The sequence below is a fragment of the Plecotus auritus genome, assembly GCF_963455305.1.
Source record: "Plecotus auritus genome assembly, chromosome: 3".
Classification (NCBI taxonomy): domain Eukaryota; kingdom Metazoa; phylum Chordata; class Mammalia; order Chiroptera; family Vespertilionidae; genus Plecotus; species Plecotus auritus.
This window is the reverse complement of record NC_137772.1, coordinates 211,461,467-211,478,687: the sequence shown is the minus strand read 5'-3', so window position 1 is coordinate 211,478,687 and position 17,221 is coordinate 211,461,467. Positions and strand designations below refer to the sequence as shown.

At 39.0% G+C, this 17,221-nt stretch overlaps 1 protein-coding gene and 1 pseudogene across 10 annotated transcripts in view; both read right to left on the bottom strand.

Annotated features, from left to right (window-relative positions):
* NR1H4 (nuclear receptor subfamily 1 group H member 4) overlaps positions 1-17,221 on the bottom strand; it is a 74,487-nt gene that overhangs the window by 18,454 nt on the left and 38,812 nt on the right. For 5 of the 9 annotated variants that reach the window (XM_080660641.1, XM_080660643.1, XM_080660644.1 and 2 more), the window contains 5 exons: positions 8,357-8,497; positions 6,401-6,534; positions 4,203-4,301; positions 3,770-3,869; positions 354-500 (listed from right to left, as the gene is read on the bottom strand). In XM_080660641.1, the coding sequence (XP_080516767.1) occupies positions 354-500; positions 3,770-3,869; positions 4,203-4,301; positions 6,401-6,534; positions 8,357-8,497 (621 nt within the window). Of the gene's footprint in view, positions 1-353; positions 501-3,769; positions 3,870-4,202; positions 4,302-6,400; positions 6,535-8,344; positions 8,498-17,221 lie in introns of all 9 variants that reach the window. The other 4 variants (XM_080660638.1, XM_080660639.1, XM_080660640.1 and 1 more) reach the window with 1 other exon arrangement.
* Positions 12,463-12,813, bottom strand: LOC308244683 (mitochondrial import inner membrane translocase subunit TIM14-like; annotated as a pseudogene). The gene has a single exon. The product of its transcript is annotated as a mitochondrial import inner membrane translocase subunit TIM14-like (transcript).

The following is a 17,221-nucleotide window of genomic DNA, read 5'->3' as shown; positions in this document are numbered from 1 at the left end:
TCAGACCTGGGGGCTTTGAATAAATGAATCTTTTTCTGGACTGAATAACCACAGTTCCTTTACACTATTTTTTGCATAAGACTAATTTTCCAAATTTTTAAAAATCCCCCCTGTGGCCCTTCATCTCAGTGAAGTGAAAAGAGTTCATATTTTGCTATTGCAACAAGGTTTTTTTTAAACCAAGACTCTAAAAGTCCCATCTATTTAACACATATCTTTATAGGGTCATTCTCCATGTTACTCATAATGGGCATATAACATTGCGTAAGACAAACAAGAACCCTGCCTTCATGGGCTGTACAAATTCTTAGCTGCAGAAACAAACTCTTTTTATCATTAAGCAAGTCACATACCACTCTTTCGGATTCTCTCTTCCAATAGGTCAGCATGTCCAGCTGGAAGTTTCTTATTGAAAATCTCAGCTGAACGAAGGAACATAGCTTCAACTGCAGACCCTTTCAGTAAAGCAATCTGATCTTCATGGTCCAATGTCTGAAATCCTGCATGAAGGTGATAATGAAATCAGTATCAAGGAGTCGTAAATGCTATAAAACAGTATTCATCTTCACCATCATCTCCATCCTCCCCACTGATAAAACATTTTCATAAAATTATTTTGTAGTTGTTTTAAGATTGAATAGTCAAGCTGAGTCAATAAGTATCTATTGTTCTCTCCCAAATAGAAGCTGACTTTTATCTTCATTGAGTAGGATTTGATAAACAAGTTGGGTAAAAGAGGATCCACATATATATACACACACATACACACACACACACACACACACACACACACACACACACACACTGAGTGGCCAGATTATGATCTCTGAACGCATAATAATCTGACCACTCAGTGTATATCCTATCCTATATAATAAAAGGCTAATATGCAAATTGTCCCCTCGACCAGGAGTTCTACCACCAGGCAGGAGGCACTCCAGCCAACTGCCCATATCCCCTACCCCTGGCCAGGCTGGCCAGACCCCACCCATGCACGAATTCATGCACTGGGCCTCTAAAATATATATATATATATATATATATACACACACACACACACATACATACATATATATATATACATATATATGTATGTGTATATATATATATACATACATATATATATGTATATTTTGAGTGGCGAGATTATTATGCGTTCAGAGATCATAATAATCTGGCCACTCAGTGTATATATACACATATATACATATATATATGTTATGGCAGAGACAGGCTGATGCAGATGAAGCTACCCTCAAAAGTCAGAGGCAAGCAGAATCTCTTTGAGCCATTATTTTAAGTTGCATCTGGTGTCAGAGGTCAACTCTGCAGAATGGAAGTTTGCAGGAGCCAGAAAAATATTTACGTGCATCCAGAGATTTAAAGAAATATTTGGCCAACTCATGGATCTTTAGTGAACCTGGAGAATGTATAGCATTTCCAATAAAAAACAACAACAACAACAATCAAGGTCATGTTGTGCTATCTTCTCTAAGCTCAGCCCTCCACCATGCAGGGCGGGGAAAATGACTGACTAAAGTAATGAATGGGAAACAAACACAAGCTCTTGTGCACGTGTGTACACATACCACGAATAGCGATAAAATAATGATAATGCCTTCAGGGTCTAAGTGGCCTAGGGGAGTATTAAATAGCAATGGGAGTTTAGAGAAGAGAGTAACGCTAAGGATAAAGAAGTAATGTCACTGTGTCAGAGAATCTAAGCGCTCCTTTGCGGGCAGGAGACATGCCAGGTCTATTAACACTCTGGACAGGCTTCAATGAACTGTGGAATGGAATCCCTCAACTCGGTCCTTCACAAAACACTCTTTCATTATTAGTATTGCATAACTATTATTACTATTTGCAATAATGTCATTTCTATAATTATTGTTAAAACATTTTTTTTCCTTCTCAAGGGTTGTCTTTTCTTTTCTTCTGTGTTTTTATTTTTTTCCTTCTCCTTTGCTCATTAAACACACATTAATTATACTCTCTCCCTAACGACCCAGTCCAGGCACAGGACTGAAGAGGTGTGTAAGATATTGCCATTGCTTTCAGATAAGCTACCTTATTATAAGTAAGATTTTTATTTGTCCTCAATATTTCTTGGTTAAAGATCAACTGACCATTTGAGCTGAAAAATCTTTTCCCATAAATAACAAAAAACATCATATTTCTCCCTTTCCAATATCTCTTCCCACAGTTTCTAACTCTTGAATAATCATGTTTTTGATCAAGATTGCCTTCAGCTTAATTATCATAAAACAAATTAAGTTCTGTTTTTCATTGTTAATAAAGAAATGAGAGAATATTAATGTTTCCATGATAACGAGAACTTTCTTTCCACATTTTATGAGTTTTATGTAGGCTTATGTTTATCTCTGACTCATTTAATAAAATAATAGCATAATGCTGGCAAAAGAAGGCAAATTAACATGTTTAATTAAAATCCTATGTCAGAAGCTATCTTCTGTAATTTAATATTACTGTGTTATGCAGCTATACAAGAGATTTGTTATATTCTTTAGGGGCTTAATCACAAGGAACAACAACAGCCTGTAATTGTTGGAATCGAGGGTCTAGGGCAGTGGTCGGCAAACTCATTAGTCAACAGAGCGGCAAACCGCGGCTCACAAGCCGCATGTGGCTCGCGAGCCGCAGTTTGCTGACCACTGTTCTAGACCATGAGATTTTAATGTACTAGTATATTGTTTAAAACAATGAAACAACTTAAACCTATTGATTTAGATTGCATTGAAATTGTATCTAAAAGAATTGGACTCTGTGAGATAAAAAGCTTATATTCCAGTTTCCTGTACTGACACCATCAGAATGACTGGATAAATCCCTCTCCCTCATCCCACACATGATGGACACTTGTTCATCAAGTGTTACCAATTTTTAAATCTCTGTTTTGTTTCCTATTCTCTTTCCCACTGCTATTGCTTTATTTCAAGCCCTGTTGCTTGGACTAATGCAGTAGCATAGTAATTGATTTTCTTTGCCTATACTCCCTCCCTGTTCATATCCATCTAATACGAACCTAATAAAGTTATATCTCTATAACATAAATCTCATCATTTCCCTCTTTTAAAAAAAAGCCACCAAGAACTCTTTATCATCCAGGGGATGAGAATTAAAACCCTTAGTTAGGCCCTAACTGGTGTGGTACCAGCTTACCTTATGTCTAACCAAGGAGCCACAGACATTATGCTACAGCCACAGTGAATTTTCCCTTCCTTCTCTAATAATTCGCTTCTTACTCATGCCTCATTATATTTTCACAAGCAGATTTCTTGATTTCAAATGACCCCTCTCCTTAATGTCACCTGAAAAGCTCCTTTTTGTTTTAGATCCAACTCAGATATGATTCTCTCAGAAGCCTTCTTATCTTTCTCAAATATAATCAACTTTTTGTTCAAACCAGCACTTTGCATACACTTTTTTTTTAAATTATACCCTTTAATCACTCTCCTTGTAGGTAATAGCTAGGTACTTAGTATAGAGTAGGTATCGACAAACATTATTAAATGAATAAATGGATGAATCACAACTTAGCAAACTCACTATTTCTTAATTTATCAATTTGGAAGAATTAACATCAATGATTTTAAATATCCTATCTGGCTCTAACATTTTACGTCTGTAGTAGACATATTAAATCAGATGTGAGATAATTCTCCTTTTGAACCAAACAGACTTGCCTCTCTTAATGTCACAAGAATATCACACAGTGTAGCAGAGAAGTAACTACATGTAAAGATACCTGGTAGCTTTTTTGTGAATTCTACAAGAATCTGTACATGACTGGTAGCCATTTCAGTTAAAATGAGAAAATTTTCTTCTGCACTGAATTCTTCTTTTAACTGAATTTTAAGAAAAAAGCAAATGATTAATAAGTAGATAAAAGGATAAAACAATACAAAATCATTATGCTAAAGAACCAGACTTAGACAATAACATTTAAAAACCTAGTTCATATTTTTCAGGTCCTTGGAGAGCAATTATTATTACCAAGATAAATATGAGACTTCTTTCTCATTAGTTATTTAATGCTGCTAAAAGCTTAAACGTGTAACAAATTCTTGGCTCTAATCATTTCAAAGTAACATGTTTATATATTAATTCCACCTCCAACATAGTAAATGCCCCAGAAAATATTAAGTTTAAGCCCATGCATTTTCAGATAGGGTACGTACAATTTTATTTGTGATTTCCTGAGGCATCCTCTGTTTGCTATATGAATCCATAATATAATGTAGAAGATTCTGTTGATCCAGGGTGAGTTCAGTTTTCTCCTACACTGGCAAAAAAATAAAAGATGTTAGGGAAGGTGGCTATAAGACATCCTCTCTCTCTCTCTCTCTCTCTCTCTCTCTCTCTCTCTCTCTCTCTATATATATATATATATATATATATATGTGTGTGTGTGTGTGTGTGTGTGTGTGTGTGTGTGTGTATACACATATATATACACACACACACATATATGTGTGTGTATATATGTGTGTGTGTGTATATATATATATATGTGTGTGTGTGTGTATATATGTGTGTGTGTGTGTGTGTATATATATATACACACACACACACACACATATATACACACACACACACTCATCTGGAGTAAACTAAATATCAGAAATTGTTGGGGAAAGCCCTAAATATAGCAGGAACTGTATGCTCTGATTGTGTCATCACTTTTTCTGAGCCCTTGGGCAAGCCATGTCCTATTTCACTAAATTTGTCCCAAGGCACTCATTTTCCTCTCTGTAAAATAGAGAAAAACAAACTATTTCTTTCATGTATTTCTTAGGAATAAATAATAATCTGGATATGAAGCCTATTGAGCCCATTCATAGAGAAGTTCAGTGAAAGTTCAAGGTTTGGCCATAATTAAGGAAAAGTTCCCCCGTATAACATGGAGACTCCATTTGAGGATATTTATTTAGAGCAGGGGCTGACACACTGGGGCCCATGGACCGAATCCACCTGGTTTTGTAAATCCACTGGAAGATAACCGTATTCACTTGTTCATGTATTACCAATGCTACTCAACGTTGGGTAGTTGAGATGGAGACCATGTGGCCAAAGCCTAAAATATTTGGCACTTTACAAAAGAAAACTGCTGACCCCTAAAGTAGAGAGTCCTCCATCTGGACAATTCAGCCCCCAAACATCTCTTTCTCCCTTCCTAGCATCTTTGGAAGAGGGTGAATAATTGTGTCAACTCTTTGCTTCCTTATACCAAAGATGAAGCACTATGGCAAAATAATACTTTCATATCAAATACTTTTCCTGAGATAAATATAAAATAATATATCTGAAAAACTAAATGTGGATGATTTTTTTTGTCAGTAGTGTAATAAATATTAAGAAGGGCATGATTTGGACAAAAAATGGATTCTTGGTTTTTCAGCTAATGGCAAATTAAAATTCCTTTAAGTGCCCTGTGCATTATCAGTATGTTTAGCTAATCATACAAGATGCCATTTCTCTATTTGTCCTAAGTTGCTCGAAGGATTTCTGGAGTGATCTGTGACCTCAGCAGAAGGGCTTTTCTCTATTGGTGCACGGATGTGCATTCACCCTGTTTTACCCATTGATAAAGACTGACTCATGCCCTGGCCCATTTGCTCAGTGATTAGAGCATATGGCCCATAGACCCAAGGGTCTTGGGTTTGATTCCTGACCAAAGGCACATACCTTGGTTGCAGGTTCAATCCTCGGCCCCAGTGGGAGGCAACCAATCAATGTGTCTCTCTCACCTTGATGTTTCTCTCTCTCTCCCCCTCCTCTTCCTCTCTTCCACTATCCAAAAAAAAAAAAATCAATGGAAAAAATATCCTCAGGTGAGGATTTAAAAAAAAAAGACTGACTCACAAGCCTCTATCGAGTCCACACCCTTCCCAGTCTGAACCTCCCTTCTCACTGGCAGGGAAAAAATGGTCATCAAAACTCAGTTTGAAAAAATCCCTTTTATACACCCAACCATTCCTACTGGCAACCTCTGGGTAGGAATGACATGGAGCCAGGGAGAACTTTCCCTTTTTTTACTTTATACACTCCTACCATCTGACTTTTACGCAGAAGGATGTATTACTCTTGTGATTAAAAAGAAACTCATTCACCTGTGGACACAGACTATGGGGGTGGTGCGGGCCTTGGAGCGGGGGGGAATGGGAGTGGGCTGGAAGAGGTTAATGGGGGGAGGACGTATGAAATACTTTCAACAATAAAAATTTTTTTAAAGGGGAAAAAGGAACCCACTCAATGCCCAGCTGAAGTGAAATTCTGCTCGTGGCTGTGGCCTAACGTGAACGCCTCCCAGCCAGACCATGACGTGCCCAGCAGCTCAGCGGCGCTGGCTTTGGCAGACACCGTGGCGTCTTATTACCCTGCATGGCTTAGTGGTCGAGGTCACTTGTCGCAGGTCACGCCCTTCGCTGTCTTCATTAATGGTCTGATCTGCATGCTGCTTCACGTTTTTTCTCAGTCGTTTGGATTTACACTGAATTTCAGTTAACAAGCCTGAAAAAATAAACATAGAGACTTAACCAACCACAGAAAGTACTGTTGGGTGTGTGGTCACGAGACTTGGCCTTGAACAATAAATGTATCCTCTGTGAGTCTCAGCTTCTTTATTTGTAAAATAGAAATAATATCTACCTTGCATGGTTTTGTGTATATTAAATGTTACGTCATTTTTTTTTAAAATTAGCTTTATATAAAGGATGTAATGCAAAGCATTGTACAAATGCAAGGTATTTGATCAATACAATGAAGAATGACACTCCGTATTCCTGTCCTAGGGAACTTTGAAAGTTATTGTTTCAAGAAATAACATTAATATTATAACTGCACCATAAGGCATGTATTCAATTGCACATTAAACACATAAGTAAACATGTTGAATCAAACAAATGCCAAGATCCTTTAGGAAAAAAAATTCCAATCCTGTTCATTTTCAGAACTGTTAAATGATTGAGAACATAGTTAAAGATGAAAATAACTCAAGAGGAACTAGAAATTTTCTTTTGAATAATCATATAGTATCATCATTAATTTATACTAAACAGAGCTATAAAAAAATAACGTAGACTTATCTTCCACATTCCTATTTAACTTCCTCATTCTCTCAATGTGAAGGAAATGAAATCCCAGGAATTTCTTTGTCCAGGGAATTCGGTTTATAGGATCATATGAAAGCTTTGCACCTGTTACTGGTCAAGTCCATGTGCATAAATAATACTATAGACTCTTCTGTTATAGGTGGTGTCATGAAAAATGTCCCCAGAGCTCCAGTTGGGACAAGGTCATGTTTAAGTGATGAGCCACATGAACCGCCTGGTATCGAAGCAAATGTTTCCATGGCAGGATTGGGTTCCAGCAGCAGCCCCTCCTGCAGTCTCCTGTTTCATACATGCTGAGAGGAGATAGTGATCGGCCACCATAAAACTTTCATCCTCCCGGCGTGGGGTTATTTACACTGACCTATTTTCCGCCTCCTGCCTGCCTTATTTGTCTGGGTCCATCCCAGTTGCCTGTATGGTTTGGGAATAATAGCATTGGATTCGCCTTCCAAAGGCTTTTCTTTCGTGTGGCATTCCCTCCCTGACTGTGATCATCCCCTTGGTGACATCTGTTTCTCTCCTTGTGTTTGGAGGGGAACAGGACCTATCTCAGAATCTGAGTGGTCTGTAGGATTTGCAGAATGAAAAATGAATATGTTATATCCTAGCATGCATTCCAAATGCTGATGAAGATTACGGTTTCTCACAAAGCCAGGAGTTAATACACTGTCTTTTTTCTTATCAGATTGAAGGACCAAATGATATTAAAACTTGGGGGAGTTAATTTCCTGTGTAAATCTATACAAATTGGTTCAGAGCTGCAACCAAAAAAAAAAAAAGGATTCTTAATAAAATGACTTGATTTAAAACTCTATTTAGACAATTCAGTGGCAGTTATACCTTATTCTTAATTTCCCCCACAACTTTGAATTTTTATGCTAATTAAACAAAAAATTAAAAAGATATTAAATTGAATTTGGAGGAAACTTTTAGACTGTCATTCTTTGTAATTTATTAAAATATTGCCACTTTGCTCCATGTCTCATTGCAACAATGAACAACAAAACACAGCTGTTTTTTTCAGGTGAAGAGAATGCTCTTTAGCTGACAGTTTGGATAATTCAGTGGTTCATGATCCTTTTCAAGAACTTAGATGGCTTAGTAAGTCCCTTCTTTAATGCCTGAAGTACCATTCTAATTAGATGAGTTACCTGGCATCTGCCTTCTTAAGAGATATTTAGTGGAATTTAATTGCTTGATGCAAATACCTCTATACATACATTCAGCCAACATTCCCATCTCTTTGCATTTCCTTAGTCGACACTCCTGGCACTTTCTTCGCATGTACATGTCCATCACACAGTTGCCTCCATTTTTACACTTGTACACGGCATTTTTGGTGATGCTTCTCCTGAAGAAACCTGTGGCAGAAACACAGAAAGGAGTGAAAAGACTCCTAACATCGTCTACTCAGAAAAACACAGTAGGACTGAGATGCCCCAGAATTTTCTCCTGGACCCCCGGAGAGCAGCAGCCGCCAGGTAATCCTTGCGTGCACTGTTGACAAAGTGCTTTCAACTGCACTGCATCACCCAGAAAGCTGCTGTTTTTAATTCATCTCTCAAAAAATAAAGACATGTTTCAATGATAGCCTTTCTAAGAAAAAAAGCCCTTAGTTCATTTTTTAAGATAAATGATGTTCATTATACCTTCATTGGGAGTCAAGTATGGGCCGGCGTACTTATTCTAAGTGCTCGTGGTACAAAAGTAGGTAAGTCATCCCTGCCCTCTTAGCATCTACAGGCCAGCTGAGGACAAAACCATGCAAAGAATGAAACAAGTAAAATTAAGCCTCCCCGGGCTGTGCTGGGGCAGAGGAGGCAGGGGGAATGGTCGGTTCTGGGGGAAGAGGTCAGACTCAGAAGTGAGTGTTGAGCTAAGTCTTGAGGTTGAGTCTTTATTGTGGAGAAAGAGAAACCATTACAGGGTTTTGGGTTTGGCAGGGGAGGGTATGACCTAATGTGCATGTTAGAAAGAAAGGTGGAACAGGGAGGCTAGAGACAGGAGACTGTGACCAGCCAAGAGGTGATCAGGCCTGGACTTGATGTGGGAGGCAGTGAGAACAGGGAGGAGGCAATAGAGGAACAATCATACATTGGTAACTAACTCTGTGAACCAGAGGCTGAAGGAAAAGTGAAAGATGTCAAGGCTAAAGGAGTACTAGACTTGCTTGTGAATTTGTCAGTTGGCAAAACTTGCCGTAGAAAAGATGTTACCATTTTCCTAAATGTCAAATTCAACCACTGAGAGTATAAAAAAAAAAGTCTGTGCTTCAGATCAAAGTTGATACTGGGAGTGCAAATACCAAAGTATGCATTTTAAAAGAGACTACAGGAAAAAAAAAATTATTTTCCTGATTCCAGATCATTGAGCTCAATGACAACCTTAGCCCACCTGAGTCAATCTTTCTATTAATCTTCAGCTCCTGCCAAGAATAATTCCATTTAATACAGTCAGATACTGATAGCTCAATAGTTAACAGAAATAAGACTCCTTACTCCAAGAGTCAAAGGAACGGTGGCTAGGAAAAATCTGCAGGTTTTTTACTCTGATATTAACTCAGAAAATCATTATCATCTCAATAGTTGAATTGATTAGCTTTCACTCTGAGGTGGCAATATTATATTATCACTATATCACTTAAATAAAAGTGCATATACTATATTTATACTTATGCAAATCTATCCATACACATATCTCTGATTCTATCTTGTGCATATTCAACAATGCCCATATCAGAGAAGTCATTTGAAAATGAATGGAAAGGAAATTCACTGAGGAACAGAGGCCCCCTGGTAACAAAAGATGAGTAGACAGGACTGATATTGCATGATGGGGCTGGCAGGAAGACAGCTTTAGGATGGTAAAATAGATCCCTCAAATATGCAGAATATTGCACATTCTGCTTTTCTGCTTCTTTATATGCATGGAACCCACAAACCACACCATACTCTCAACTCATACACATACGTGTGCATGTGCACACACGTGGGCCCACAAACACACACGCACAAGCCAGACTTCGGTAACTGACAGTAGGCTACCCATTCCTTGGAAACTATGGTTGTTTAAAACTTTAAGGGTCTCCATGTTATTGGAAACAGCAACAAACACAAAGCCGAGCAACTAGTGAGCTTTATGGCCCAAACAGTTAGCCTTTAGATCTGTCTCAGCACAACGGAGGGTAAAAAGTCCCCTCCCCCCGCCCCCATTCACTTACATAGGATTAATTTTGTTTCAGACACTGTTCTAAACACTTTGCAAATGCTGATGCATATACTATTCATAACAATCCTATGATATAGAGTCTATTATTATTTCCCCCTTACAGATAAGGAGCCTGAGTTATATGGAGATGAAGTAATTTGATCAAGACCCTACAGATAGTAAATGGTAGAGCTCAGATCTGACTCCCAATAAGGTAGGTTTCAAACTTGCTCTTAACCACTACATTCTGCTGCCTTCCTAGTAAGGAGTTTACATTCTTAAAAATTGTCTTTAGACATTAATCTCCCACAATCCCACACAGCACGTTAAGTGCTCCACAGTTTCTTCCCTTTCTGCAAAACTTCTTCAGAAACATCCTACTCTTCCTCCTGCACCCCAGCTGTCTTTTCCACCTCTATCTCGCTGTTAGGAAGCTTGAAAAAGGTACAAACTAGAGAGAGGGCTGCCGATACTTAAAAAATAAGCTTTGGTTTCCATCACACTCTTCTCCTTGAGCTTCTTTCTGAAATTTTAAAAACTTGATAATAAACTCCTGATCATCTGGCAAAAGTTATTTTCAGACTGTTGTTTCTGAAAGAGAAAATCCTCAAACTTTTGACATACAGTTAATGAAAATTTTAGTTAATTATTTCATTCCTGTTGATACCCCAGGGAACCACCAGTCCATTCCCAGCAAATCACCGGGGGAAGGGCCCAACAAAGGGGAGATGGACTCATGTTCAGTGAAGTAGGGGTGGCATATGGAAGTTGCTGTCAGTCTAACCTGGGAACAAAGATAATTGGCTGGAGGGGGTGGGGCCACTGCAATTCCACGAAAATTTGGGAATTCATAATCCCCAGCCAGACCAATCCTCTCTTGTGGCTCTCTTGTCCCTCTGCTTTGCTTCTGCTTCCTTGCATTCGCCCAGGGCCATGCAGACCCCACAAGCAATGGACTGATGGACTGCAACTGGGAACAAAACTAAGCTAGCCTGATGCTGGGTCGTACTGTGCAGACATGGGGCAGAAACTCTGGGCAATGGCTTTAATCCTAGCTCTGCTGGAAGCAGAATGGGACGTTTTCCTTGGAGGACGGAGGGAAATGGCACCTTGGAAACACAGGAGTCTAATCCCACGCAAATAAATATCGTTCATTCTCCCGTGCGAATCTCAGAAAATTCCTTTTCTCGTGATGTTGCAATAACCCCACTTCCACGGGCAACATGTGGGAATACAGAGAGCTCCCCACTGATAGCACTGCTAGTCATTAACTTCAAGGGTTTTTCTTTCCTTAATGTCTGAGAGAGCCACACACACACACAAAGATGTCCGCCTGACTTTTCCAACACGTAGTTGTTGTTGTTGTTGTTTTATCCAGTTTTTAATGTATGAAATCTGAATTCTGTCCATGATATACATGACATCAATTTTTTTAGGTCAGGGTTGTGGCTAAACTCACTTTTAAATTCACAGTCTTAAGCAACTGAACCAGCTCTCTATACCTTGACAGTCTTTCCACCTAACTACTATAACAGTGGTCCGCAAACCGCGGCTCACGAGCCACATGTGGCTCTTTGGTCCCTTGAGTGTGGCTCTTCCACAAAATACCACGGCCTGGGCGAGTCTATTTTGAAGAAGTGGCGTTAGAAGAAGTATAAGTTTAAAAAATTTGGCTCTCAAAAGAAATGTCAATCGTTGTACTGTTGATATTTGCCTCTGTTGACTAATGAGTTTGCTGACCACTGTAATAACCTGTACTAATTCCATCATTATATGTACCACATTGCATTTTAATTACTAGTGTATGGGTCTCATCAGATAGGGTTTCCTTGAGAGCAAACTTTCATATTCACTTTGCCTTGAAGTAAATACCAAATTATTTACTAAATGAGTAATGACAGAACAATATTTCTATTCAAATGGTATGTATCCATAATTATTGAGCATTAATTTCCAAATATTCTATAATTTGATTTAGAATCTTCAAATTTAAATAATAAACTTATACCAAGGCTTTGACTTAGTTTGTGCTAAATCAAGTGTAGCTTCAGGACATTTTATTATAAAAAGCTGTTTTCATATACGTGACTAACAACTTAAAATTCACCATACATTTACTTCATTTTTTAGCTTGACCGTCTAGTAAATCTTTAGCTTCATTGATTTTGGCTGCTATATAAGGAGATCCTCCCTTGTCTGGGTGATTTAAAAGCATAATTCATCAGTGAGCATCTCTTATTTTTCCTTTATTGGCAATAGGGCTTACACCTAGTATTAATGCTGCTTCTCGTTTTGTCATTTTGGGTTCGAACCCACCTCTGGAATAGCCACCACTGAAGGCAGATTTTGGCAGACTTTGAAAAACTTCTTTTACTTGAGGTTCCATATGCTTCATGGCTTGTAAAACCTAACGGCCTGCACATCCTGCAGCAGCAATGGTCAGTCCAGCTGCTACCACCGTACTGGCCATGGCTCTGGCTCGGCTCCTCTGCCTCTGCCAAGAGCGCGGTTCACCCCGGCCCAAAAGGCGGCGGCCACCAGCTCCCCGCCACTACCAGAAAGCAAGGGCGCCCTCCAACCCTTAGTTTTGCCAACTACAATTTCTATTTACTTTTTAACTAAATGGCTTTAAAAAGGACTGACTTTGGATTATTTTTGTAAGTTGCCTGATATCATGCATAACTAAATAAATTTATACACAACGTAATACTCAAAGGACATTTGTCAAGCTCCTAGAATCCCTTCTGCCAAAATGAACCATGAAAACATATATATGCCACGAAATGAGAGAAAAGTTCATTAAAACAGCATAGTTTAGAAAAGAGTGTGAATGAAGCTCCATCGATGTATCAAAAATGTTGGTGAATCTCTGCAAGGTCGAAAACAGTAAATTTCTGAAGAAACGTGGCCCACGATGGGTGCGTAAAAATGCAGGTGTAGGAGCAATGGGAGAGGTGCAAGTTCAGATACAAGGAGATTCAGACAGCCCTAAGGCATTCTTAGGGAGAACTGTGCTAAGCCAGGGGTTGGCTAATTCTCCAAGTCCCCACCCCCCAAAAACACACACACACCTATTTTTGTATAGCCCACAACCCAGGAATGGCTATTACATTTTTTTAATGGTTGAAAAAATTTAAGACTATTTTGTAATATTTAAAAGTTAATGACATTCACATTTCAGTATCCACAAATAAAGTATATTAGATCACAGCCAAGCACATTCATTTACATGATGTCTGCTTTTGCACGATAACAGTAGAGTCAAATCATTGAGACAGAGACCTAATATTCACAAAGCTTAGAATATGGGCCCCTTACAGTAAAAGTCAGCCAACTCCTGTGCTAAACCACGGGTAGCAGTAGTTTTTGCATGCAGTCTCAAGCAATGACTATAAGCCAGAGGAGGTGGGCAATGGCCAGGAGGAATGAGAAGTCCCCCTCGCCCAGAAGACAAGGACCAGAACATGCTATCCAACGGCACATCTTGTCCTCCATCCCGATCACTAAAAGCAGGCTGCTAAACCCAAACAGCATCTTCAGAGAGGTGAGCAGGGAATCTCAGAGGCTCCTCAACGAATGGGATCACTCTTCTTTCTCCAGTCATTTAGGAATTGCTCTGTGGGGGTCTGCCTGACAGGCAGCTGGGAGTCTGTTTCTCCTTTTGCCCTCACCTATTAATAGAAAGGGCAGGCTCAAAGCCTAGGCCATTGAAAAGTACCCTATGATAAGTTGACCAACATTAGCTACAGGATAATGGTTTTTTAAATATTTCATATAGGAATTTTTTTAAAAGCTCAATTTATTCATCAGTTCAACCACAGAACTGGGAAAGAAATTTGATCTACCTCATTTTAGCACTGTAAATAAACATAATAAATTTTCACAATTTTTTAAAAGGTTGGTTTGATTATTTGGCCTAACGATTTTTGATGACCAAGAAACAAATCATCTTCCATTCAAGCTCAGAATAAAAGGCATTGTCATTAGCTGTAAATAAAAATAATGATAATAATAATAATAATAATAATAATAATAATAATAATGACAGAACTCTCACATCCTTTATTTCGGCTCAAGTGTCACCACTTTGTCTATAGCAGTATCCTTCGTGAGGTCCACTGATCTCTTTCCCATTGTCTTTTTTGCATTCTTCACATCGCTTGTCTCTATTAAAATTATCTTACCATTTTTTGAAGAATTCATTCTTTTCTGTGGTTCAAAAACCAACAGATACGAAAGGATATAAAGTAAAACATTTCCTCCCCAGACCTGTCCTCATGCTACCTAGTTGTCCTTCCCGGAGAAAATCCACTGATACCCTCACCCCTACTTGGGAGGCTGAGGGGAGAGGTAATGATGCTCTGCGTGAGCTTGGCTTTGCATGATTTTCAAGAGCCATTTAGATTCCCAGCTAAGCAAACTCTCAGGAGTTGGGGGGGGCTTAATTAGTTTCTAGAAAGAGACATAGTTTTGAAGATAGTGTGTGCTCCAAATTAGGGAGGCTGGATAAACAGAAAAATAACAACGATAAAATAATAATTAATCAATAAGATAACAATAGCAATGCTCACTGAGCACTCAATTGTGCCAGATATAGAGATAGATGTTTTAAAAACAATATCTATTTTTTACAAGAACCCAATAATAATAGTAATAATAGCAGACATTTATTGAGGGTTTACTATTGGCAAGTACCATGTCAATTGCTTTACACACATTAACTTATACTAAAAAAAAAAAAAAAAAAAAAACAGATCTAAAATCAGTAATCTAACCTTATACTTTAGGAAACCAAAAATACTCCTGACAACCCCTAGATACCTACCTCAAAGGGTTGTCCTGAAGATTAAATGAGTTAGTACATCTAAAGGCCCCAGATAAAGCCTGCACATAATAATCACTTGATATGTTATCTACCTTTTTTTCCCCTAATTCCTCCTCCCCCTCCTTCTTTACCTCCTCCTCCTCCTCCTCCTCCTCCTCCTCCTCCTCCTCCTCCTCCTCCTCCTCCTCCTCCTCCCCCTCCTCCTCCTCCTCCTCCTCCATCACCACCACGGCCACCACTGCCATCATCATCATCTCACTCTCATTCTTGTCATCTTTATTATTATCCTCATTTTGCAGGTGAGGAATCTGAAGCCCAGAGATGTTAAGTAACTTGGAACAGCTGGGAGAAAAATGAGCTGGGTTGGAATCTAGGCTGACTGCTTTCAGAATCCCACTTTTTTGTGATTTTTATAACACATGACAAAAGGCTTCCAATGCAGTGAAACGGTTTAAACACCACCCCTTGCATCACACTCTTAGATCGTTTGATCTATAGAGATCATTAGGACCATTGCTGGTATTAAATTTTATAGAATCATATAAAATGTGAGGCAAGGCACTTCAGCCCTGACCCATAAACAAAAGAACTACTGAAAACACTCTACATCTGTTCTACCCACTACAATGGTTTCAACAATTCTGGAATCTTTTCTAAACCTTTAGAACTAAGTCTAATGCTGGTTCACTATCTTCTATTAAAAATGTTCCAAAGGACAACAGGTCACCCATTTACTCACACAATGCCTTTTATGAATTCTCCCTTCTCTCTGTGAGAAGAATGTGACTGACAGCGACCTATTTGAAAATGTGACCATTTGAAACTGCCAGTCAGCTGCAGATCGGTTTTGTTAGTTGAGGTTTGAGGTTTGAAGCAAAATTCATTCAGATATTAGCATATATGACTGCTAACTGAAGGGGAAAGAAAGCTCTAGATTTAATCTATTGCTGAGCAAATGGCAGTCATTGTCACTGTGCAACATGCTTGTGATCTGCAGTTACTTTAAAAAAATCAAAATTTCTCTCATTGATGCCATAAACGTCTACAAGAAATAAAATACTTGGAAAAATTAAAATATTTCTAATAGAAACAGATATAGAGACCAGTGAAGTCAGGAAGTTTAAACATGATCTTTGTTTTCTTTTGAAGTTTTAAAAAATTTTTCTCCCGTGTGTATGTGTGTGTGTGTGTGTGTGTGTGTGTGTGTGTGTGTGTGTGTGACAGGTCTGACACATCTACAGTGAAGTCCTAAGGCAGAGAGTGGCCAGGATCTCACATATAAAAACTTAACCTAATCCTCAAAATGACCCTGTGAAATAGATATGATCCCTGTTTTGCAGACTGGAGTCTCAGAGAAGTTAAATATTTTGAAAATTAAGGATTGGCGAGCTGGATATCCATCGTCTCCTATTCTGGAGTGCACCAAGAACCCAATTTCTCCCAGACTCCCTTGCAGCTAACATGCAGATATTATTTACCTTCTGCCAAACAGGTGCCCTTGTGAGACATTTGGAAATTGGAAGTGAAGCAAGAGCTGTGTTTCTGCTGCTCTCATTTCTGCTGGCACGCAGGAGGGTGGAGTTTTGCTGTGTCAGCACCCTGGTTTCCAGTTACTGGCTTCTAGGGTGTTGAGAGGCAAGAGACCGATTGTATGTACAGATTTAGCAGGCAAGCCATGGCTCTGGAGCCAGTAACTGTGGTGAAGGCAGCATCCTGATCCTCTGGGCATCAGTTCTGTGCCAGCTTCCTAATTCCCCGTCTTCTTGAACAACTGCCCTTCCAGAGTGTGGCTCTGAGTGTCCTGAGGCCCAGCATAGAATCTTCTCCTCTGCCCTTCCAACTTCTCCTATATTAATTCCTGTCTCCTTAACACTTGGGTTCCTGTTTTATTTCACTGAACACTGATTGACATATGAAGCACCTTACTTACTGGGTCCAGAAGTACAGAGCCGAGATTCAATACGTGCCTGCCAAACCCTAAGGTCCATGCTCCCTTTGGTTGGAAGTCCTGGAGTGAAATTCGTTTTGCATCTCCTAGTGCAGATATTCAAGG